A 26,470-nucleotide genomic window follows, 5' to 3' on the forward strand; every position below is an offset into this window, starting at 1 on the left:
TTTACAAAAAACTAGCCGAGCGAGGTGGCGGGCGTCTGTAGTCCTACTGAGGTAGGAGAATGGCGCAAACCCGGGAGGCGGAGCTTGCAGTGAGCTGAGATCCGGCCACTGCACTCCAGCCTGGGCAACAGAGCGAGACTCCGTCTCAAAAAAAAAAAAATAACTGTACCTTATTTTATATCTTGCTTAAATGCATGTACAATTTTTCTCTTTATCATTATTATTTGAGGCTACAAAATAAAATTCTAAGTTTTTTTTTTCACATTTGTAAAAAAGGCTTATTTCTCTCCTACAGAGTGGAACAGATGTGCATTCAGATTAAAGAAGTTGGAGATCGTGTCAACTACATAAAAAGATCATTACAATCATTAGATTCTCAAATTGGCCATTTGCAAGATCTTTCAGCCCTGACGGTAGATACATTAAAAACACTCACTGCCCAGAAAGCGTCAGAAGCTAGCAAAGTTCATAATGAAATCACCCGAGAACTGAGCATTTCCAAACACTTGGCTCAAAACCTTATTGATGATGGTCCCGTAAGACCTTCTGTATGGAAAAAGCATAGTGTTGTAAATACGCTTAGCTCCTCTGTTCCTCAAGGTGATCTTGAAAGTAATAATCCTTTTCTTTGTAATATTTTAATGAAAGATGACAAAGATCCCCAGTGTAATATATTTGGTCAAGACTTACCTGCAATACCCCAGAGAAAAGAATTTAATTTTCCAGAGGCTGCTTCCTCTTCTGGTGCCTTATTCCCAAGTGCTGGTTCCCCTCCAGAACTGCGACAGAGACTGCATGGGGTAGAACTCTTAAAAATATTTAATAAAAATCAAAAATTAGGCAGTTCATCTAATAGCATACCACATCTGTCATCCCCACCAACCAAATTTTTTGTTAGTACACCATCTCAACCAAGTTGCAAAAGCCACTTGGAAACAGGAACCAAAGATCAAGAAACTGTTTGCTCTAAAGCTGCAGAAGGAGATAATATAGAATTTGGAGCATTTGTAGGTAAGTTTGGCAAATTCATATTTGTATATCAATATTACTTTTCACCTTAGAAATAAAAATTATCACCTTAGAAATAATAAAAACATACTGTATTACAAGTCAGTATCTTTTCATAGAGTATAATTATAAAAATTTTTTAAAGAATCAGACACCTGTGATTCTGGTACTTTGGGAGGCTGAGCAGGCAGGATTGCTTCAGCCCAGGAGTTGAGGACCAGCCTAAGCAACATAGCAAGACGCCATCTCTACAAAAAATTTTTAAAAGTAGTCAGGCGCAGTGGCATGTGCCTGAAGTACCAGCTACTCAGGAGGCTTAGGCAGGCGAACCACTTGCACCCAGAAGCTCAAGGCTGCAGTGGGCTGTGATCACACAACTGTGCTATAGTGTGTGTGATAGAATGAGACCCTGTCTCTAGAAATGAAATGGGAAAAAAAAAAAAAAAAATCAGAAGTATGGGAAATAGACTGACTTAGGCTATAAGAGTTATTTTGGCATATAACCTCTTTGATGGAATTTTAGGTTCTGTCTTTTGAGTTTGAATATCTTCAGTTGGGTTTCATCAACTCCTGTTGAAAACTTAAGTGATTCTTAAGTGTTAAGTAGTTGGAGAACCTCCTAGGGGAGGTTAGAATCAACTGGAAAAGAACAGTGCCCTGTAAATAGATAACCATATAATTTTTTTACCCAAACCAAGACACTTTAAAAGTGAAAGAGTGCACTATTAATAATTATTATCAGAACAACAACGGAAATCTAGGAATCTACTGGGAAAATTAGTATTTATGGTCTACCTATTTATGTATTCACAGAGGAGAACATTTTAAAAAGGAATGACTTATTCTTATACCTGTGATAGCTTAAATAAGACAGTATTTATTTTGGCAGTAACACATTAAAGACCTTAGTGAAAACTTTCATGCATAGAGATTGTTCAGACAGTATGTTAATAAGCCCATGGAAAATTGCCACATTAAGGCCAGCCTAGGAAGTTATCTAGGCACTAAACGTGTTGATATTTACTTCTAGGCTATATGGGATTCACTCTAGATACATAGATATACAACTTTTCCTACATTAAATGTATTCCTTTTTTTAAAATTTAAGACAGAGTCTCCCTCTGTCGCCCAGGCTGGAGTGCAGTGGCACAATCTCGGCTCACGGCAGCCTCTGCCTCCTGGGTTCGAGCGATTCCCCTGCCTCAGCCTCCTGAGTAGCTGAGATTACAGGCACGCGCCACCACACCCAGCTAATTTCCAGTTTATTTTTAAAAATGCATTTTAGCCTGTTTTTTAATGTATTACCAGTGAGGTATATGTTTATATCATATATATTTTCTCGACATGTATATCATATAGGAAAATTTATGTATCTATATATCTAGAGTGAATTCCATATAGCCTAGCAGTAAATATCAGCATGTTCAGCGCCTAAATAACTTGCTGGCTGGCCTTAATGTGGAGATTATTCATGGGCTTATTAACATGTTGTCTGAACAATCTCTGTGTGTGAAACAGTTTTCATTAAGGTAATTAAAGTGTTATTGCCAAAATATTTTTTTTCTGTTCTTGTTTAAGTTATAGGCATAAGAATAAATCATTCCTTTTTGGTTGATTATCCGTATATATGTAATACTTTTATATATTTTTTATTAATAGTAAAAATGCTTGGTCCCCTTGTTTCTTTTAAATTTCGAGCTATTTATTCATATCACATGTTGGTTTCTTTTATAAGGACTTTGGCTTTTAACGTTAGTGTAAACTTAACTATAATCTTGGCCAGGTGCAGTGGCTCAGGCCTATAATCCCAGCAGTTTGGGAGGCCAAGGCAGGCGGATCACGAGGTCAGGAGTTCAAGACCAGCCTGGCTAACATGGTGAAACCCCATCTCTACTAAAAATATAAAAATTAGCTGGGCTTGGTGGCGCGTACCTGTAGTTGCAGCTACTCAGGAGGCTGAGGCAGGAGAATTGCTTGAACCCAGGAGGCAGAGGTTGCAGTGAGCCAAGATCATGACACTGCACTCCAGCCTGGGCAACAGAGTGAGACTCGTTCTCAAATTAAAACAAAAAACAAAGAACTATAACCTTCACCAGCTTCTTGGCAATTTTCAATTTTATTTATCAAAAGAGCTAAAGGAGACTGCAAAGCCATCAAATGTACTTGAAAAGCAGCATAAATCTATTGTTTTTATAAACTTTAAGCAATGCCATTATTTTGGTGAAGAAAAATAAAAATTTCTCATTGCAATCTCTTTTTTTCTATTAAAGGACACAGAGATAGCATGGATTTACAGAGGTTTAAAGAAACATCAAACAAGATAAAAGAAATACTATTCGTAAGTAAATCCTTATTAAAACATCCACAGTTCTTTTTATTTTACTATCTTGATGTTTAGTTCAAAATTTAATTAAACGTTTTTTCAGTAAAAATACAGTTGTAGCAGATATCATCATTAACATGCTGATACCAAATATTTGAAGCTGTCCTCAATTTGAAAAAACGAACAATTGAGGAACATGAAAAGGTACAAATAGCTTGCATAGTTATAGTAATTAAATAGCAAACATCACCTATTTAACATTTCTCTCTCTCTCTCTTTTTTTTTTTTTCTTTTCTTTTCTTTTTTTTTTTTCTTTTTTTGAGACGGAGTCTGCTCTGTGGCCCAGGCTGGAGTGCAGTGGCACGATCTCGGCTCACTGCAAGCTCCGCCTCCCGGGTTCACGCCATTCTCCTGGCTCAGCCTCCCAAGTAGCTGGGACTACAGGCGCCCACAACCGCGCCTGGCTAATTTTTTGTATTTTTAGTAGAGACGAGGTTTCACCATGGTCTCGATCTCCTGACCTTGTGATCCGCCCGCTGTGATCCGCCCGCCTCGGCCTCCCAAAGTGCTGGGATTACAGGCGTGAGCCACCGCGCCCGGCTCTTTTTTTTTTTTTTTGAGATGGAGTCTTGCTGTCACCCAGGCTGGAGTGCAGTGGCACGATCTCAGCTCACTGCAATCTCTACCTCCCGGGTTCAAGTGATTCTCCTGCCTCAGCCTCTTGAGTAGCTGGGATTACAGGTGCACGCCACCATACCTGGCTAATTTCTGTATTTTTAGTAGAGATGAGGATTTACCATGTTGTCCAGGCTAGTCTCAAATTCCTGACCTCAAGCGATCCATCCACCTTGGCCTCCCAAAGTGCTGGGATTACAAGTGTAAGCCACTGTGCCCGGCCTACATTTCTTTTTCTAAAGTTTCTTCTCCCCATATGTTTTCCACTGATTAAATACTTAATGAGCTCACTCTTCCCAGATCCAAAAGTTTTATTAGAACATGACCCTGACTCTTAGAAACCTATTGTCTAGCAGGAAGAAGCTGTATATTATGTACAAATGCAAGATAATTCAATAAATGTTTGTTAAATAAGTTTCAAAATATATAGGACAGCTGGCAAAAACGGTGTATTTCTTGCCTGCAAGTTAGTTTTATTTCTTAAATGTTGCTATCATATATTGTGGCTATTTAAAGCCTTAAGAGTAGTAACGTGGCTACACCAAGATAATTAAAAACACCTAGAAAGGTGTTAAGCTTCTCTAGCCCTTAAAGAACTTACACTATGGAAATGTTAAGTGACATACACAGTGAAAACAGGACCTTTCCTAAAGCTAGAACCAAGTCAATGATAATGACATAGGAGTTTCTATGAATGATTTACTTTTTATGTGATCCAAGTTAATTATGTAATTGCTATCAGGCCATATTACTTACTCCCCTACATATAAAAAGTAGACTCAAATGCATTTTTGTATTGTAACATTTTGTATTTTTATTATCATATATTTTGATTAAAGTATTGTACTAAATCAATTAATATCAACTAGATATTGATAACTTGGAATTTAATTCGTTATTATAAGCAAATTGAGGTGTAATGATTACCTAGGTTTTTTCCTTTCTGTATTTGCCTTTAAGTTTGAGAATAGTTGCAGTTTTCTTACCTCAAATAGGAACAGCAGAATGATGTAAGAAATGTGATTATGGAGTATACAGAGATGCCTAAATATGAGGTAAACTCTCTTTAGTATATGCAGAAGTCAGAAAGTCAGCAAGATGGAGAAAATAGGTGTAGGTTCAGTGGACCTCTCATAAGGACTGTAATTCGTAGTGTTTTCTAGCCATTTTAATTATGGCATATTTAGACTGAGAGAGCTAAATAAATGGATCAAGTTCTCTTAGGTAGCCTTAGCTGACACATGATAAAAAGAGAAAGAAGAAAAACAGGAATGAGACTAGGAAGTAGGAAGAACAGACTGCTGTCTACCAAATTGGTTTTATAATTATTGCAATATGACTTATGGAATATCTGTAATCCATATAGGATTGAAGTAGATTTTATAGGTAAATGAAATGTTTTATGGACTTTCGTAAGTTTTAGTAAAGCTGTTTACAATGTAGAACTATTTAAACCTAAGTTCATCACATTTTCTTTACACAAATTATTGCCACACCTCTAGTGGTATTGTTTTGCTATTGTGAAGCACTTGGTATAGATAAGACATAAAACTTAGGATAAATGGGCATTTCTTAATGGGAAAAGGTAAAGCATCAGAGCTTTCCCACAGATTTCACCTTTTTAATAATGAACTTAAAGAGGAATGTGCTGAAAATGTTTTAGTGGTAGGTACTCCTTAATAAAGCAAGACATTGCAAGTTTCTGTGAGTTAGCAGAAAAGCAGTAGCTGTGTTTTGATTTAAACAACTTTTTTCTTTTCAGACAGAGCAAGACTCCATCTCAAAAAAAAAAAAAAAAAAAAAAGCAGTATTTATTGAGCCAGTAAAGCCGTCAGGGCTTTCCAAACACATAAATAATGGAAAAATATTAAGGGAAAATGTAGAGATTTAAATACCTAAAAAACATAGTCAAAAGAAATTTGAAAAACAAATTGCAATTTGACAGATAGTAAGCATATAGATAACCTTGTTGTATAAATAGCTCATACGAATCAATAAGAAAGTTACCATGATCCCCAAAAGGAAATAGTTCCCCCACCATTAATGTTATCAGTGTGTCAAGATACATGTAAGATAATAGCTTCTTTGAATTCATAATGGTTTCATTTTTTCTCCACAGTTTTGTATATTTTTCCAACTTTTTAATGAGGCTTTTTGTTTTGTTTTGTTTTTTGTTTTTTTCTTGAGACTGAGTCTCATTCTGCCACCAGGCTGGAGTGCAGTGGCTTAATCTTGGCTCACTGCAACCTTTGCCTCCTGGGTTCGAGCGATTCTCCTTCCTCAGCCTCCCAAGTAGCTGGGACTACAGGCGTGTGCCACCACACCCAGCTGATTTTTGTATTTTTAGTAGAGATGGGGTTTCACCGTATTGGCCAAGATGGTCTCGATCTCTTGAACTCATGATCCTCCCGCCTCAACCTCCCAAAGTGCTGGAATTACAAGTGTGAGCTACCACACTCAACCTGAGTTTTTATTATTATAAAAAATTCATTTGGATGGATTTATGAACAGTAGGCAAATAAGGTGTTTTGGTGCAGTTTTTGAAATTGGCATTGAAGAAAATAACCATAATCTATAATATACCCATCAGTGTCCAGGTAGAATAAAGCGTATTGAGCTAAATAGATCAAGGGACTCTTATACTACTTAGAATAATGGGTTGAAATTTAGTTCAGTTGTTTTCAAATTGTATATATGTACAATATTTGCAGAATAACAATACTTCTGAAAAGACTTTGAAACGAGTGAGTTCTCTTGCTGGATTTACTGACTGTCACAGAACTTCCATTCCTCTTCATTCAAAACAAGGTGAGTATTTTGACTACATGAATAGTGTTAGAAAACATACTCATTTACACTTTATAAATGTATTTTATGTTTGTCAAACACGTGAGCAGTGAATGGTACAGGAGTCAGAAGATGAAAATTCTGGTCTTCCATAGTTACTGTAACCTTGAATAAGTCGTAATCCTAGCATTCATTAGAATGTTATTAGAATATTTTTTTAAAAATTGTTTATTCTGTAAAGATGGAATAGAAAAACTTTTTATAAATCTACTTTTAGCTTTTACAGATGTATCTGTTCATCTGTATCATCTGTTTTAATCTGTATCATCATTTATTCAACATATTTTTCTAGTTTAACTTTTAAAAATAATACATTTTTGGTTCAAAATTAAAATACAAACACTCTGAAAATTTTCCCTCTCACTCTGTTCCCCCATGTAACCACTATTTGTCTACCCTTTAGAGTTTCTTGCTTATACAATCATGTATGACAGTACAATCTTATACCTCTCATTTTTTACACGAAAGGTCACAGACAATACATGTTGCCTTGTACCATTAATTTTTCATTTACTATATTGTGGTGATGTTTCCATATCATAATTTTTTTATAAGTCAAAGTTATATATGCACATCCTTGAAAAGTTGAATAATTATAAAGGTTCCTTAAGAAAAATAGTACTACATTGTCCAGCTCACCATCACTTCTTTCATTTTTCTTTGGCATACTGAATTCAGCAACGCATATTATGACCAAATTGGGTTTATTCCAGGAATGAAAGTTGTCTTTACATTCAAAAATATAATTATGGTGATGCATGATAATAGCAGATTAAAGGAGAAAAATCATGAGATCATCTTAACAGCTGCAGAGAAGGTATCTGATTAACATTCAGTATTCATTCGTAATCTCAAAAAGGATATCAACAAAAAGTTATCACGAAGCATCAAATTTCATGGTGAACTATTGAAAGCCCAAGATGGGGAGCAAGACAAGGATTCTGACTGTTACTGTTTCTGATGCCAGAGCAATAAAGCAAGTAAAATGGTAAAGGGGGCCGGTTGGCTCACGCCTGTAATCCTAGCACTTTGGGAGGCCGATGCGGGTGGATTACCTGAGGTCAGGAGTTCAAGGCCAGCTTGGTTAACATGGCGAAACTCCATCTCTGCTAAAAATACAAAAATTAGCCAGGTGTGGTGTTGCACACCTGTAATCCCAGCTACTCGGAAGGCTGAGGAAGGAGAATAGCTTGAACCCAGAAGATGGAGGTTGCAGTGAGCCAAGATCGCACCACCGCATTCCAGCCTGTGCAATGGGAGCGAGACTCCATCTCAAAAAAAAAAAAAAGAGAAAGAAAAGAAAAAGAAATGGTGGAAGGATTAGGAGGGAAGAAAAAGAATTCTCAGTATTTAAGATAACATAAATGTTATTTTTGAGCTCGTATGCTTATATGGGTTGAGCATCCAAAAATCTGAAATGCCCCAAAATCCGAAATTTTTGAGTACTGACTGAAAGGAAGTGGTCATTGGAGCATTTCAGATTTCAGATTTTCAGATGCTTTCCTGGGTGAGTATAGTGCAAATCTTCCAAAATTTTTTTTAAGAAAAACAGAAATCTGAAACACTTCTGATCCCAAGCATTTCTGGTAAGTGATACTCAACCTACCTGTATTGCAGCATCCTCATATTTCAGTTTTAGGCCATGTCTGTTGACCTTCCACTAAAGAAGAGAAGAATTGAACTCTTTTCTCACTCTGTATTCCCAGAACGAATGAACAAACGAACACACACACACGCACACTTGTTCACCTTTTTCCACCAAGTATAGCTACAGTTTTGGTTAGGTCAACACTCTAGGTTCTCTGATATTTAACCAAATTTCTTCATGATATTCAGAATATAATGTATTCTGTCAGTTTCATCATATTGAAAACATTTTGCCCAGAGTCTTCTAATATATCTCAGTCTGGTCTTTTTGTCCTCTGCACCTGGAATACACATTTTGTTCTGAGATTTTCCTTTCTTCATTCTGAGGTTTTCCTTTATTGTACTGTAAAATTGTAAGCTTTCTTTAAGTTGATTTGTAACTTAATGTCCTGACTTTTTTTGGAAGTAGGCTTAATTCTAAAGTTCATTTCAGATAAACAAGATATGACAACAAAGGTATTATCATAAATTGGGGAAAAGGATTATTCATTGCAGCATTGTTTATCACAGGAAGAGATTGGAAACAGATCAAATGTCCATCAGTAGGAGTTTGTTTGAATACATTACTGTATATCCAGTATGAAATAAAGAGAGCATCAAAAGATAATTGGAAATCTCTGTTCTTCTGTAGAAAATCTCTAAGCTGGCTAGGCGCAGTGGCTCACTCCTGTAATCCCAGCACTTTGGGAGGCTGAGGTGGGTGGATCACCTGAGGTCAGGAGTTTGAGACCAGCCTGACCAACATGGAGAAACCCAGTCTCTACTGAAAACAAAATTAGCTGGGCATAGTGGCACATGCCTGTAATCCCAGCTATTCTGGAGGCTGAGGCAGGAGAATTGCTTGAACCCGGGAGGCAGAGGTTGCGCCACTGCTCTCTAGCCTGGGCAACAAGAACGAAACTGTCTCCAAAAAAAAAAAAAAAAAAAAAATCTCTAAGCTTAAAGTTCAAAAAAAACAAAAACCTCAAGACATATATATTTCCCTGCCATTTATGTTAAATATTGGCAGGGGTATGTGTACACACATACAAATATCCTAGGAAGAATATACAAGAAATGAATTATCTTTACTGCCCCCAGTCAGGGTTACTTGGGAACAGAAGGGAGGTAAATATGTTTTTACTTCATACTCTCATTTATTGTTGCCTTTTCACAATAGTTTACTCAAAATAAATTGAGTAATTTATGGGCCTCATGTACCTGTTGTGTTCAGCATGTTGAGGAAAGTTTGAGTTATCTTATGAAGGTTATACTCTGCCTGGAATACTTTGTGTTTGGTTAGTTGGTATTCATAAAACTTCAGTTGTATAGCTTTTTTATGTTTTTAAATTTTCTTGCAGCAGAAAAAATCAGTAGAAGACCATCTACCGAAGACACTCATGAAGTAGATTCCAAAGCAGCTTTAATACCGGTTTGTAGATTTCAACTAAACCGATACATATTATTAAATACATTAAACTTTTTTAGGTAAGATCTACAAAGTGGTGATATTTGGGACTATATCAAAAATTCAAAAAAATTTTTCTTAGAAAACTGACTTTAGCAAAATAGCAGTTACAGAAAAGTTTCTTCTTACAGTGAATAATCAGGAATTTTAAAGAAAAATGTATGCAGAATAAAGGCAGAAATCTCTTTGTTTGAATTGAAGCTAATTATATGAACTCATTTCCAGCTAATTGCGATAATAATTGATTTTGCAAATTCCCTTTAAAAGCATACACTGACAAGACAAAAAGCTCAGGAAAAGACAAAAATTACTCCTTTAAAATCAAGTATATATAAGTCAGTTCTCATAATTTTGCTCAAGAAAATATTGACTTACATTCAAAATATATCTGTTCTGGCATAGAGAGATTATGTTGTTAAAATCATGTTATTGAAAAAAGTTATTTCAGTGGGGAAAGAGGTTAGTTAAAGAGATTCACAGTAACAAATCCTCCTTTCTGGAGGGACTCTTCCTGACCCTGAGCTGCACAACGTTGCAACAAATTAAAGCTTTGCCAAAGATGACCTCACAATGGCAATTTAGAACTCGTGGGAGTCAACTTACATAAACGGTATTTGATTTCTGATAAGATAGTGGAATTATTGGTTACAGATGACAAAATAAGTATGTTTAAAGTGATTATAGACATAAAAAAGTTTTAAATATAAAACATGAGAAAAGGAGGAGATACTATTAAAAAAGACTGGCAAATTTGAAAAAACTAGAAATTAAAAAAAAACTCAGTGGGGGCTGAGTGCGGTGGCTCAGTAATCCCAGCACTTTGGGAGGCTGAAGTGGGTGGATCACTTGAGATCAGGAGTTCAAGACCAGCCTGGCCAACATGACAAAATACTGTCTCTACCAAAAATCAAAAATTATCTGGGTGTGGTGGCACATGACCTGCTACTTGGGAGGCTGAGGCAGGAGAATCTCCTGAACCAGGGAGGTGGAGGTTGCAGTGAGCAAGATTGCACCACTGCACTCCAGCCTGGGCTTCAGAGTGAAACTCCATCTCAAAAAAAAAAAAAAAAAGCCCCCACTCAGTGGGAGTTATAATTAACAGATTAGGCACATCTGAAGGGGCAATTACTAAACTGGATCAGAATGCAACACAGAACTGTAATTAAATGGATTAAAGTAATAATAATAAATTGTCCACAAGATGATTAAAGTAAAAAAAAAGATAAACTACATAATAAGGTGGAAAATATGTTCAAGGTAAAGAGATATGGAAGACAGATCTAACTGGCCTTGAGAGAGTAGACAAAATATGAAGAGATTAGAAATGGTTTAGAATTTTACAAAATGATGAAATATGTGAAGATTCAAATTCAGGCAGAATGAGTCTCAAAGTGAGTAAGTAAAAATAAACCCACACCTAGGAACATTATAAAACTGCAGAATAAAAACCATATGCACATACACACAACAAAGGCAGCAGTGAAATACACCTAAATGTCATGAGCATTCACAGCTTACATGCTTTTAATGTTTCTGTTTATATTTTGATGTTTATTTGGCAAGGGTCACATATTATTTTTAGAATCACAGAAACAAATGTGTGTGTGTGTGTGTATATATATATATATTTTTTTTTTTGGAGATGGAGTCTCACTCTGTCACCCAGGCTGGAGTGCAGTGGCACGATCTTGGCTCACTGCAACCTCTGCCTCCTATGTTCAAGTGATTCTCCTGCCTCAGCCTCCCAAGTAGCTGGGATTATAGGAACCCGCCACCACGCCCAGCTGATTTTTGTATTTTTAGTAGAAGCGGGGTTTCACCAGGTTGGCCAGGCTGGTCTTGAACTCCTGACCTCAGGTGATCCACCCACCTTGGCCTCCCAAAGAGCTGGGATTATAGGTGTGAGCCACCACGCCTGGCCACAAATGTATATTTTAAGAGAATAGAATTGTCTTCAAACAATATAAAAATTCATAAAGAATAGAAAGACTATGTTGTGGGAAATAACAAAATTTTTTATTCCACTTTGTTGAATAGCCTTATGGTAGTTACAGTTATAATAAATAAATTTATTGTTTTATGAAACAAGAACTTTATGTTAATTTTTTAGCCTTTCATTCTTAAAATATAAGAAAAAAGTTAAACAGTTGTGCTTCATCTAGAGATTTTGGTCTTTAAAGTTTTTGTGTGTGTGTGTGTGTGTTTTTTTTTTACCTAAGGATTGGTTACAAGATAGACCATCAAACAGAGAAATGTAAGTAAGCCTTTTCTCACCATTAGCTTGAAAAGTATCATAGTTATTGAATGTTGTCTTTTTTCCTGCTCTTTGCATCATCTCTTTAACATTTCTTTATGAGTGTTGATGATTTATTCTAGCATCTCCTCTCTTCACATAGATGAGGTTAGGGGAACAAGTTTATTATGGGTTAACACATAAGTTAAAATTTATTTTCGTATAGTTGTACTATAATTACAACTCTACTAAGGTCTTCCTCATAGTGATGCAATTCTGATTTTATTATTTAGTCCTGTTTCTAACTTATTCCTGAATAAATTTGTTGAGAGACCTAGTTTGAGACTTTAGTTTTGTACTTGCTTGATTTCTCTATCCATCATTCTAATCAAACTTTGCATCTGCTTTTGGAAAGCACTTTGATGATTAGAGCAGTAATACACAGTATATATTAGAAAGCCTGCATACAGGAAGATCCACTAGAAAGCTGATGTGGTAATCCAAAACCGAAAGTGGAAACTATAGGCAATCTGACAGGTTATTGTCCCCAGAAGGTAAAACTTTTTGGTACAGATTAGACATAAGGGTAAAGACGAATCTAAGATAATCTCTGTGGTTCCATCCTAGGAATTAGTATTGTAGAATTCCAAAGGATATGGGGGAAAAAAAAAACAAGTCTTGTTTTGACACGCACCTGATACTGGAAGCATGGTAGAGTTATTCTCTCATATGGATTACTTGAGCAGAGAGGCTAATTTGGGGGAAATTTTTATTCTGCAGTGTTTTTCCCCCTTCTGTGAATCAGAAATAAATCTGGGTCAGGCATGGTGCTTCACACCTGTGATCCTAGCACTTTGGGAGGCCAAGGTGGGTGGATCGCTTGAGTTCAGGTGTTGGGGACCAGCCTGAGAAACATAGTGAGACCCCGTCTCTAAATTAGGTGGGCATAATGGTGTGCACTTGTGGTCCCAGCTACTGAGGAGGCTTGAGACAGAAGGATTGTTTGAGCGCAGGAGTAGTGAACCGTGATTGTACCACTTCACTCCAGCCTGGGCAACAGTGAGACCTAGTCTTAAAAAAGAAAAGAAATCTGAATCTATAGAGAAGAAAATAAACCTGGGCCACAGATAAGCAGCTGCTCAAATTGAGTTTCCTGACCCTGAAATGGCATTTGGAAGACCCACCTATAGTCAGACCTCTTCAAGGAATATTTTCTTTTATAACCAAAGCCATAGGATGTAAGTACAGAATAGGTACTTCAAGTTGGTGTTAATTCTGGTTTCTAACAGCAGAACATTGTCTTGCAGAATGCTGACCCTGATAATTACCCATAAAGGTGGAGTTGATTGGCAACCCTTTGAGTGCTGAGAAAAGAGTGATTGATTAGCAGCAGGCAAAGGAATGATGTTAGGTTCAAAATACTTTTTGTAAGAAAATGTTTCTATTAAGGTGAAAATCAACAGGAAACAACAGGGTCACATAGAATGTAGGAGCTGGAAAGTGACAAGGTTATTTACTCCGAAGGTCCTTTCTGGATCTGGTCCTTTCATTCCTGAGCAAGGATACATAGCTGTATAATGAAAGTGCTAACTCTCTAACCCGTTTTCCTTTATTCTCATTCTATTCTCTTTTCTGCTATACCTGTGTGTCTAATTGACACTGGAATCCTTGGAAGTAAAAGAACCTCCATTTGGTGCCAGTATATGTTGTTATAAATAAATACAGTGAACATTGGGAGAAATATTTTGCAACATTAGAAACTAAGAGGCAAAATGACATCTACTTACTTTTCTGTCAGTTCTTTGTTCATCAGTTCTATTGAAATATTTCTAGCATCCTGCAAAGTCATCTCAATGTATTGTTAAAGTACTGGAATGAATCTCCACAAATACAGAAGTTATGAAATACTTTATTAGTATAGAGCCTTCAATTTGGCACCAAACTACTAATAATATTTAGGCATAAATTGGAGATACAAGTTATTAATAAGGAGATAAATATGTATATATATATGGATATATATCTATGGATTGGGATTGGCTTAAGGGAAATGGCAGATATTCGGAGGGAATCATTATCAGAATTTCTTTAATATTTTTATACAATAATTGTATAAAATCAAAAAATTAAATGATAGCCAAAATTTATATCATAGCACAGCTTATACTATATTTTTTGGTGTTTCTTTAGGCCATCTGAAGAAGGAACATTAAATGGTGAGTCTGTGTGGTAGATTTAATGTGAAAAAAATGACAATCTTACATGATCCGTTATAGCAAACACCACATTATTCTAGGTAATACATTTTAGACTTCAAGCTAGAAAAAGCCAAGGTAGTGAAGAGTTCTTCCCTCATATAGTTTTTCCTTACTGTAGATGTTTCACAAACACATGAACCACCCTGTGAGTGATATCTGTTTACTGTCACACTTCCTCCCGCCACTTGGTCTCTGCTATACAGCCTGCTCCTTTTCTAATATTCCATCTGTTGTAACAAATGAAACTTTTAGTCAGCTGAGTTATTCTTGACCACCTTGACTTTGTACTCGCAAAGTCCTATTGCATTTACTTCCTACGTGTCTCTAAAATCCATCCTCCACTATACATCCCACTGCTCCTTTCAGCTTAGACCACTACTTTTTCAACCTTTTATCGAAGTGTATAGTTCATACAGAATAGTACAGAATTCAGTAAATTCTTACAAAGTAAGTATAGCCATGTAATCTGCACCTAAAAACAATTTTGCCTATATCCCTATTCCTTTGTTTCTACTTCTTACAGTCCCTCCCCCTAAAGCAATAGTTTCACCTATTTTGGGGGGGGTGTGTGTGTGTGTGTGTTTGCATGTTTGTGCATATTGGCTATATAAATGAAATTATACAGTATATACTGTTTTGTGTCTTGCTTCTTCCTGTTAACATATTGTTATAAAATTCATCAGTATTGTTGTGGATAGTGGTAATTTGTGCATTCTCACTCCTATATAAAATTTCCTTATGTGAATATATTGAATTTACTTATCCATTCTGCTATTTGGTGGTCATTTCAGTAGCTTCCACTGTATGGTTATTATGATTTGCTGCTATAAGCATTCTTGTTCTTGTTGTTTGATAAACATATATATATTTATTATTGGCATATGCCTAGGAGTGGAATTGCTGAGTCAGAGTTAGCATGTGTTCACATTTGGTAATTACTGCCAAATAGGTTTTCAAAGTGATTATACCAGTTTGGGGTCCCTGCCTGTAGTTTTACTTCTTGTCTATGTTCTATTCTGCCACCAAAATGATTTTTCTTCCCCACCCCCGGGTGAGATGAAGTCTTGCTCTGTTGCCCAGGCTGGAGTAGAGAGTACAGTGGTGTGATCTTGGCTCACTGCAATCTCCGCCTCCCAGGTTCAGGCAATTCTCCTGCCTCAGCCTCCCGAGTAGCTGGGATTACAGGCGTGCACCACAACGCCTGGCGTTGTTTTTTTGTAGAGAGGGGATTTCACCATGTTGGCCAGGCTGGTCTCTTAACTCCTGACCTCGTAATCTGCCCACCTCGGCCTCCCAAAGTGCTGAGATTACAGGCGAGAGCCACTGCAGCTGGCCTGATTTTTCTAAAAGATCTGATCTGGTCACTCCTCCACTTTACATTTTTCCCCATTGTTGTTTAATAAAATCCATTGTTCTTCCCTAACCTATTAGGCTCTTAATTCCCCCCCACCCCGCCACCTGCCCAATATTAGGCTCTTAATTCCACGCCCCTCCCCGCCCCGCCAAGGCAGGATCTCTCTGTCACCAGGTTGGAGTGCAGTGGCACGGTCTTTGCTCACTGCAGCCTCAACCTCCTAGGCTCAAGCAATCTTCCCACCTCTGCCTCCTGAGTAGCTAGGACCACAGGTGGGCGCCACCTCGCCCGGCTAATTTAAAAAATTTTTTTTGTTGATATGGGGCCTCGCCATGTTATCCAGGCTGGTCTTGAACTCCTGGCCCCAGAGCAATCTTTTCATCTCAGCCTCCCAAAGTGTTGATGATTACAGCTGTGAGCCTCTGTGCCTGGCCTCCTCTTAACAATTTGACATTCCTTGCTTCTGTAGCTTCACCTCCTGCAGTTACCCCTGTATTCTTGCCCATTAATTTGTAGTCTTAGCTGCATATTCAGATCATTTGTAGAGAATCATTTATGTGATGACACATACCTATAGAATTAGAATATTTTGGAGTGACATCTGGGTGAGTGTATATCCAAAAAGCTCTATAGGTCATTCTGATGTGTATATAATTAGCCCTATTCATACAAAACTGTGTGTAGTTTCCCAAGTGTAGCATGTACTTTAACACTTCCATGCCTTTGTAAATGAAGCCCTCTACACACCAGTACCTTGCAAAATACTCTGTTTTCCCCCTTCTCTTACTCTGAGATAGCCTTTGACGTCTTCTCAACCAAAAGGCATTAGGTACTCCTTCTATATAGTCTTACAATATGTGTACACATGTATGTGTATATGCACATTTTACAGTATATTTTTATGTTTATTATACAGTATTAAAACTGTTGGCTAACTTCCTTTTCCTGCAAGACAGTAGGTTTCTTTTTATTTGTGTTCTAGAAACTTAGCACAAAGCAGATTTGACTTGTCTTTGTCTTCTTGCTACATTTAAAGGTCAATTCCACACACAAAAAAAAAGATGGGGAAAGGGCTTTTGATGGGTATGTTTCACATTCCAGAAATTCATCTTCTCATGGTAGACCTGCTAAAATAGTTACATGGCTACAGTCCTCAACCCCCAAACATCAGAATCAAAGAGAGATTTTTCTTTTTGAGTGGGAGGTATGGGAAGAGTAAGTTTATGGCAGGAGTTAGGATAGTGTGCAGCATAATGTGGTCTTCACTTGTGGGTGTCTAAATGCACAGCTCTCACTAATCTGGCATAACGAAACAGGGTAATATAGCACAGGGGACATATTTTATCCCTAATTTTTTCTGTTTTTGTGAGGAACAGTTACACGATGGAAATTGAAAATTATTTTATGAGAGTATCCAGGTTAAAATTTTTGCTGCACTAGTACTTTTTAAATGGTCTCATTTGTTTTTGCCATTCTAGGTCTCACTTCTCCATTTAAGCCGGCTATGGATACAAATTACTATTATTCAGGTCAGTAATATTAAAAACAAAATTTAATAGTATTTTGAACCTTTACAGATTTCATCATTTCTCTCTCATTTTTATGCAGCTGTGGAAAGAAATAACTTGATGAGGTTATCACAGAGCATTCCATTTACACCTGTGCCTCCAAGAGGTAAATCCAAAAATTAAAGAAATAAATAAAAGTGAAAATTAACCCTTTAATGGTTTTTAGCTATAATATAGACTGTGGGTGGGATTACATTAATAAGTATCAATTTCAACTAAAATCTTAATCTGACTACTACAAGGGTGAGGTATGTTTGAATAGAAGAAGGGAAGCATCAGAAGTGTTGAATTTCTCCATTACTGGCATATTCAGAAGCAACAATATATTCTAATTCTAAAAAGTTCTTGATCCAGTATCTAGTAATGTATATAAATTGACATCACAGTGTCCATGAAACAGATAGCTCTAACTTCTAAGTTTAATTCAGAAGTGTGTAGAATTTCAGTTGCTTTTTTAAAGGTTTTCTTTAAAATGCTCAGAATTTCAAAAGTGCTTACATTACACATGAATTCAAAGATATTATGAAAATATCCTTGATTTCTTACCTATTGCTATTAAATTTCTTTTCATAAAACTACATCTTGGTCCATTTTATCTTCTGTTCCTTATTTAATCAAAAATGCCTGCTAATTTTTATTTTACTTTGTCGTTTTTAAAAAGTCACAATTTAATCTTAAACTGTTTCCATTCATGTTGCAGGGGAGCCTGTCACAGTGTATCGTTTGGAAGAGAGTTCACCCAACATATTAAATAACAGCATGTCTTCTTGGTCACAACTAGGCCTCTGTGCCAAAATAGAGTTTTTAAGCAAAGAGGAGATGGGAGGAGGTTTACGAAGAGCTGTCAAAGTACAGTGTACCTGGTCAGAACATGATATCCTCAAATCAGGGCATCTTTATATTATCAAATCTTTTCTTCCAGAGGTGGTTAATACATGGTCAAGTATTTATAAAGAAGATACAGTTCTGCATCTCTGTCTGAGAGTAAGTGTCAGTGAATGTTTAATAGTGGAACATAATTTAAGCTTTATATTTTAACTTCTGAAATATCAATAAGCCAAATATAATCTTAGTTTAAATATTAAACAAGGGTTCTCCCCACCCCACTTTTACAGGAAATTCAACAACAGAGAGCAGCACAAAAGCTTACATTTGCCTTTAATCAAATGAAACCCAAATCCATACCATATTCTCCAAGGTAAATCTTTAATTTTTTTTCTGGGATCTTTTATTATATGGATAGCAGTCCCTTTTGACCTTCATTTTTGATATTGAATATTTAATTATCCATTTTGTAGATCATTTAGAATTTTATTAACAAAACTGCTAGTAATATTTGTAACTATTTTTTATAAGGTTCCTTGAAGTTTTCCTGCTGTATTGCCATTCAGCAGGACAATGGTTTGCTGTGGAAGAATGTATGACTGGAGAGTTTAGAAAATACAACAATAATAATGGAGATGAGATTATTCCAACTAATACTCTGGAAGAGATCATGTTAGCCTTTAGCCACTGGACTTATGAATATACAAGAGGAGAGTTACTGGTACTTGATTTACAAGGTAAATTTATTAAAATATTGCTAAGGTGAAATTCTCCACCTCCCGGGTTTACGCCATTCTCTTGCCTCAGCCTCCCGTGTAGCTGGGACGACAGGCGCCCGCCACCACGCCCAACTAGTTTTTTGTATTTTTTAGTAGAGACGGGGTTTCACCATGTTCGCCAAGACAGTCTCGATCTCCTGACCTCGTGATCCGCCCACCTCGGCATCCCAAAGTGCTGGGATTACAGGTGTGAGCCACCGCGCCCAGCCCAATTTTAATTTTAATAACAACTGCCGGATTATTTTCCCAAAAGCTTATCAGAAATCATACTCAGCATTCTATGGAAGTTCCCGCTTCTCTACAGTCTTTCCAGTATTGAATATTCTTAATGTTTGCCATTCTATTGGATGGAAAATAGTATCATGTTTTAATTCTGGTTTTTCCTTTTGTGAAATTAAACCATTTTATTAAATTTTGTTCTAATGGGTTAAATATTTCTGATTATTCAAAATATCAGTAGGTGTTAGTGTGTGTGTGTGTATGTGTTTATATATACACACATGAATATATGAGAGACTGGAAGGATTTAATCATAATACTTCTGGAGAGGGTTGGAGGTGAAGAAAGATTTTCACAATCTTACTCTTTATGTTACATGAATGTTTTGCAAGAAAATGTGATATGTATTAATGTGTGTGTTTTTTTTCCCTTAAATCCCAAACACTTTTTTTTTTGAGACGAATCTCACTCCGTTGCCCAGGCTGAAGTGCAGTAGTACAGTTTCGGCTCACTGCAACCTCCGCCTCCTGGGTTCAAGCAATTCTCCCATTTCAGCCTCCCCAAAGGAACTGGAACTACAGGCGCTCCCCACTACGCCCGGCTAACTTTTTTTTTGTATTTTTAGTAGAGATGAGGTTTCACCGTGTTGGTCAGGCTGGTCTCAAACTCCTGACCTCAGGTGATCCACCCACCTCGGCCACCCACAGTGCTGTGATTACAGGCGGAGCCACTGCGCCTGGCCAATCCCAAACACTTAAAGTCCTATGGATTATTCCTTTATGTACCAAATTGTTTTTTGCTAACTAAGATGAAACAAGGACAGATTGACCAGACCTTTTACCAGGAGGTATTTGCATACTTGGCACTGTAGGATAAGGAACTTATATGCCTACCTACCAACTCTGATGTTTAACTCTTATTCACATTACAAGGAGCTATGCCTCTCCCTGGTAGAATGCCAGGGTCATAAATCAAGTTATGAAATATCAAAAGAGAAGAACTACACTCCTTTGAATAGTTTAACATAATGATTGGCGATACTATAACATCTCTTAAGATGATTTTTATTATGCAGATGTCAGTGTTTATGTCAATTATATAATGTAAATTATTTGTCTTTTTTATATACAATACAAAGGTGTTGGTGAAAATTTGACTGACCCATCTGTGATAAAAGCAGAAGAAAAGAGGTAATAAGTTTTAACTATTTCATTAAGGCATAATTTCACATTTTACATTTGTACCTGCATAAACTGTCCCTTTTGTTGTTGTTGTTGTTTTTGTTTTAATTACCAATTCTGCAGATCCTGTGATATGGTTTTTGGCCCAGCAAATCTAGGAGAAGATGCAATTAAAAACTTCAGAGCAAAACATCACTGTAATTCTTGCTGTAGAAAACTTAAACTTCCAGGTAAAAAATTTCTTAATCAGTTATATAGCATATAAATTGTTAACGAAACTTGGTTTCTACAGTACCTCATAAGGCCAGAGGTACAAAGGTTTAATGTAATGGTCTCTAATTGTTCCAGCTTCAGCAGCGCCTTTGCAAATACATATTGTTGGTTATAAATGAATCTGTGTTTTCTTTCTTTCTTTATACAAAGTTCATTCATTTAATGTATTATGTGTCTGCAGAATGCCAGGAATTGTGCTAGGTGTTGAAAGTAGAATATCGAACCAGACAGGTATGTCCCTGCCCTCATGGAGTTTAGCCTAATGTTGAATATTGACAAGACTAGCAGGGAGTTACAGGACCGATAAATGCTAAAAGAGACAAAAAAACAGAACAGAGTGCTATAGAACATGTAAGCAGGTCCCTTAACTCAAACCCAGGTCAGGGAATGATCCTGGGAAACTAACATATTTGCCTTTACTTGGAGAATGAATAGACTTTCAAGTTAGCCTTGCGGAAGAATTGAGAAAAGGCTGTTTGATCAAGCAGAAACAGGAACTGTAAATATATTGTCTCATGATATTAACATCATCTTTGTATGTGGTGAATTACAAGTTATTATTTAATCATAAGTTAAAGCACAAACCCGTGGTTCTCTCTCTTTGATGTGCATCATAGTCCCCTGTGGAACTTCAAAAAAAATTACCCTGCCAGGAGCAGTGACACATGCCTGTAGTCCCAGCTACTCAGGAGGCTGATACCAGAGGATCGCTTGAGCTCAGGAGTTCAAAGCTGTAGTACCTTCTTCAGCCTGGGCAACATAGTGAGACCCTGTCTCTTTTAAAAATTAAATTTTTTAAAAAATTACACATGCCTGGGCCTCACCCTTGAGCTGTTTGTTTGTTTTTGAGACAGGGTCTCACTCTGTTGCTCAGGCTCGAGTTCAGTGGTACGATCTCAGCTCACTGCAACTTCCACCTCCCAGGCTCAAGTTATCCTCCCACCTCAGCCTCCCACGTAGCTGGGACTACAGGCATGTGCCACAACACTTGGCTAATTTTTCTTTTTTTTTTTGTAGAGATGGGGTTTTGCCATGTCACCCAGGCGGGTCTCAAATTCCTGGGCTTAAGCGATCCACCTGCCTCGGCCTCACAAAGTGTAGGATTACAGGCATGAGCCACTATGCCCAGCCCTTGTGTATTTTTGAAAGTCCCACTTTGTATGACCAGTAATGTAGTAGTTAGGAGCTTAGACTTGAGAGCCAGTATGCATGGCTCCAGAGAATACCTCCATCACCAAGGATTTTTTGAGGACTTAACGAGTTGGTTTTGTGAGATATTTAGTCCCAGCCATATAATAAGCATTATTAGGTATGTAAATGGTACTATTTTTTTAAATTTGTTTTTTATTTATTGCTAGTATACAGAAATACCTTTTTTTTTTTTTTTTTGAGCTTATGTCTCTGCAACCTTGCTTAACTCCCTTTTTTAGGAACTTTTCGTAATAGACTTCTCGGGATTTTTTTGTGTAGACAGTAAAGACAGTTTCTTTTCAACCTGTAGTATCTTTTTTTTTTTTTCCTTGACTTTTTGCACCGGCAAGGATTTCCAGCACGGTATAGAATGCGTGTAGTGAGAGTCAACATATTTGCTTTGTTTCTGATGTTAAGGGAAAGCATTCTGTCTTTTCACCATTAAGATGATGTTAACCGTAAGGATTTTGTAGATGCACTTTATAAGGCCAAAGAAATTTCCTTCTACTCCTTGTTTCTTGAGAATGTTTGTCTTGAATGGATATTGAATTTCGTCAGATGGTTTTTTCCTGCATCTTTTGGTATGATCATGTGGTTTTTCTCCTTTAATAGGTTAATATAGTGTATTACATCAATTTATTTTTTTAATGTTGAGCCAGTCTTGCATTCCTAGGACAAACCACATTTTGTTGTGATAAATATCTTTTTTATTTATTGTTAGATTCAGTTTTTAATAATATGTTGAGGATTTTGCATCTGTGTTCATGAAGAATATTGGTCTGTGGTAGGTTTGTTTTATGGGGCACTATGTTTGTTTTCTTTTAGTATTAGGATAATACTTATTTTAAAAGTTCTATTTTCGGGAATAGATTGTATAGAATTGATATTGTCCCTACCATAAATGTTTCATAGGATTGTCCAGTCAAACCATCTTGGCCTGAAATTTTCTTTGTCATATGGTCTTAAAACTAAGCATTTAATTTCTTTAATATGGATAGGACTGTTGATTATCAAATTCTTCTTGAGTGAGTTTTGGTAGTTTGTGTCTTTTAAGGAATTGGTCTGTTTCTTTTTAATTGTCAAATTTGGGGGCATCAAGTTATTTATGCTGTTACCTTACTATCTTTTTAATACCCGTTAGGTCTGTGGCAAATCCTCTTTTTCCCTATCGCAGTTTGTGTCTGTGCTGTTTGTTTCTTGATCAGCCTGGCTAGAGGTTTACCAGTGTTATTGATACCTTCAAAGAATCAGTTTTTGTTTTTATTGTTTTACTCTATTGCTTTTCTGTTTTAAATTTATTTGATTTATTCTTTTTATTATTTCCATGTTTATACTCGCTTTAGGTTTAGTTTGTTCTTTTTCTAGTTTATTAAAGTCGAAACTTAGATTATTGATTCTCAGATCTTTATTTTATTTATTTATTTATTTATTTTTGAGATGGAGTCTCACTGTGTCGCCAGGCTGGAGTGCAGTGGCGTAATCTCTGCTCACTGCACCCTCCACCTCCCAGGTTCAAACGATTCTCCTGCCTCAGCCTCTTGAGTAGCTGGCACTATAGGTGCATGCCACCACACCCAGCTAATTTTGTATTTTTAGTAGAGTCAGGGTTTCACCATGTTGGCCAGGATGGTCTTGATCTGTTGACCTCGTGATCTGCCTGCCTCAGCCTCCCAAAGTGCTGGGATTACAGGCATGAGCCACCACACCTGGCCTCAGATCTGTATTTCTAAGAAGAGATTTAGTGCTATAGTTTTCCCTCTAAGCATTGTTTTAGCTCCATCCCTCAAATTTGGGTATATTTTATTTTCATTTTTATTTACTTTAAAATAGTTATAATTTCAGTTGTTATTTCCTCTTCAATGTATGGATTGTTTAGAAGTGTCTTGTTTAGTTCTTACTTTTAAGTTTTCCAAATGTCTTTTATTGATATCTTACTTAATTCTATTATAAAAGAAACATGCTGTACTTCAAAACCAATTAAATTTTTTTTTTTTTTTTTTTGAGGCCAGTCACCATCTATCGCCAGGCTGGATTGCGGTGGCCCGATCACCACGTCACTGCAAGCTCCGCCACCTCCAGTTCCATGCATTCTCCTGCCTCAGCCTCCGGCGAGATGGCTGGGACTACGAGAGCCAGCCACCCGTAGGCTGGTGCTGTATCTTTTTTTTTAGTAGAGAGCGGGGGTTTCGCCGTGTTAGCCAGGATGGTCACCGATAAGCCTGACCTGTGATCCGCCGTCAGCCTCCCAAAGTGCTGGGATTACGGGCTTGAGTACGCGCCCGGCCCAATTAAATTTTTTTAACCTTACAGTTTTATGGAGGGCTGGGTTTGGTGAAACCACGCACGTAATCCCAACACTGGGAGGAGCAGGTAGTGGATCACTTACCTGAAGTCGGGAGGTCGAGACCAACCCTGTGCACACAATGAAACCCATCTCTCAAAATACAAGGTATTAGCTGGATGTGGTGGTGGGTGCCTGTAATCCCAGCTACTCAGTAGGCGAAGGCAGGAGAATCACTGGGACCTGGGAGACAGAGGTTGCAATGAGCCAAGATCGCACCACTGCACTCCAGCCTGGGTGACAGAGCAAGACTCTGTCTCAAAAAAAAAAAAAAAAAAGTTTATGGTCTCTGATCATTCCATGTGCTTTGGAAAGTAATATATATATTCTGCTATTGTTGGATGGAGTATTCTGTAAATATTAATTAAGGAAAGTTTGTTGCTAATGTTCAGATTTCTTATATCCTTGCTGGTTTCTGTGTATTAGTTCTATTGATTAACTAGAAAGGAGGTCTCCAAGTATAATTGGATTTGTCTGTCTTGCTTTTCAGTTCTATCAGTTTTTCCTTCATGTGTTTTGAGGCGTTCTTAGATGCATACACATTTACTGTTGTTAATGTCTTCTTGGTGAATTGATTATTTTATCATTGTGTATTAATAATATCATGGTAATTTTCCTTATTTTGAGGTATGCTTTTTCTAACCACTCCAACTATCTTTTGATTAAGGTTTTCATCATATACCGTAGCCAATCTTTTTTTCAAAACATACACATACACATCTGTATATAATTATGTTTAAGGTGGGTTTCTTGTAGACAGCATACAATTAGGTTCTTGATTTTGTTTTAAATCTAAACAGTTTCCATTTTTTAAGCCGGCACGGTGGCTCATCCCTGTAATCCCAGCACTTTGGGAGGCCGAGGAGGGCAGATCACTTGAGGTCAGGAATTCGAGACCAGCCTGGCCAACATAGTGAAATCCTGTCTCTACTAAAAATAAAAAAATTAGCCAGGCGTGGTGGTGGGTGCCTGTAATCCCAGCTACTTGGGAGGCTGAGGCAGGCAAATTGCTGGAATCCTAGAGGCAGAGGTTGCAGTGAGCAGAGATCACACCACTGCGAGACAAGAGTGAGACTCCATCTCAAAAAAAAAAAAGCAATCTGGCCCAGATCCTTCATTTTCTGGATTATATAATTAAAGTTGAGATGACTTGCTCATTGATACACTTACTAGTTAACAACATAATTAAGATGAGCTATAATTGTGTTTCCACTGTTCTTTGTACAGTAATTGCAGATTAGCTTGTATTCCCTAAAGCCATACTGACATAGTCTTGAATTTAAAATTTATCAAAAATAATTCATGTATTTGCAAATATGTGTTTGGATTATTTAATATAGGCTGTTTCTTAGATTAAAATTAACAGTTTATGACTCAGCGAGGTCAAATATTTTTATTTTTAAAAAAATAAAAAATTAGTTTATATTCTGAGTATCAGTTATGTTTTATATGGAGATAAAAATATAAGGGTTTACACCATGGCACACATATACCTATGTAACAAACCTGCATGTTCTGCACATGTATCTTTTTTTGAGGCAATAAAAAGAAACATACTATATATGTTTATGCTTGATTTGGTTAGTTTATAATGTTGATGTTACTGCATTATTTCCAGTTCTGCAACTATTTTCATATATGTCCTAACTTCTTAAGTGATTTCTTCCTATCCCATACCTATAAATATGGTTATATACTGATCATAGCAAATTTATCTGGAGACTTATTTCCCAAGCTCCCGTTTCTGTTCAGCTACCTATATTTCTACTTGGATACTATTTTATTTTATTTTATTTTTTGAGACAGGGTCTCACTCTGCCACCCAGGCTGAAGCAGAGGGGTCCAACCGTTTGGCTTCCCTGGGCCAAATTGGAAGAAAAATTGTTGGGCAGGCACCATGGCTCATGTTTATAACCTCAGCACTTTGGGAGGCCGAAGTGGGCAGATCACTTGAGGCCAGGAGTTCAAAACCAGCTTTGCCAATATGGCAAAACCCAGTCTCTGCTAAAAATATAAAAATTGGCCATGTGTGGTGTCACAGGCCTGTAATCCCAGCTACTTGGTGAGGCTGAGGCACAAGAATCACTTGAACCCGGGAGGTGGAGGTTTCAGTGAGCCGAGATCGTGCCACTGTACTTCTGCCTGGGCAACAACAAGACCTTATCTAAGAAAAAAGAAGAACTGTCTTGGACCACACATAAAATACACTATCACTACTATAGCTGATGAGCTTTTAAAAAAAATTGCAAAAAATGCCATCACGTTGTAAGAAAGTTTATGAATTTGTGTTGGGCTGCATGT

General features: G+C 37.0%; 1 protein-coding gene across 3 annotated transcripts in view; it reads left to right on the forward strand.

Annotated features, from left to right (window-relative positions):
* Positions 1-145: 145 nt before the first annotated feature.
* Positions 146-26,470, forward strand: part of LOC116273319 (transient receptor potential cation channel subfamily M member 7-like) — a 29,779-nt gene continuing 3,454 nt past the window's right edge. Inside the window, exons 1-14 of one of the 3 annotated variants that reach the window (XM_031662319.1) lie at positions 146-1,011; positions 3,279-3,346; positions 6,718-6,814; positions 9,841-9,911; positions 12,167-12,201; positions 14,371-14,396; positions 17,271-17,321; positions 17,401-17,466; positions 18,061-18,344; positions 18,476-18,558; positions 18,717-18,922; positions 20,322-20,373; positions 20,488-20,594; positions 20,819-20,868. In XM_031662319.1, coding sequence (XP_031518179.1) covers positions 195-1,011; positions 3,279-3,346; positions 6,718-6,814; positions 9,841-9,911; positions 12,167-12,201; positions 14,371-14,396; positions 17,271-17,321; positions 17,401-17,466; positions 18,061-18,344; positions 18,476-18,558; positions 18,717-18,922; positions 20,322-20,373; positions 20,488-20,594; positions 20,819-20,838 — 1,983 coding nt within the window. In that variant the 5' untranslated portion in view covers positions 146-194 and the 3' untranslated portion in view covers positions 20,839-20,868. The remainder of the gene's footprint in view (positions 1,012-3,278; positions 3,347-6,717; positions 6,815-9,840; positions 9,912-12,166; positions 12,202-14,370; positions 14,397-17,270; positions 17,322-17,400; positions 17,467-18,060; positions 18,345-18,475; positions 18,559-18,716; positions 18,923-20,321; positions 20,374-20,487; positions 20,595-20,818; positions 20,869-26,470) is intronic. The other 2 variants (XM_031662317.1, XM_031662318.1) reach the window with 2 other exon arrangements.

Source organism: Papio anubis, unplaced genomic scaffold (assembly GCF_008728515.1).
Source record: "Papio anubis isolate 15944 unplaced genomic scaffold, Panubis1.0 scaffold546, whole genome shotgun sequence".
Lineage (NCBI taxonomy): Eukaryota > Metazoa > Chordata > Mammalia > Primates > Cercopithecidae > Papio > Papio anubis.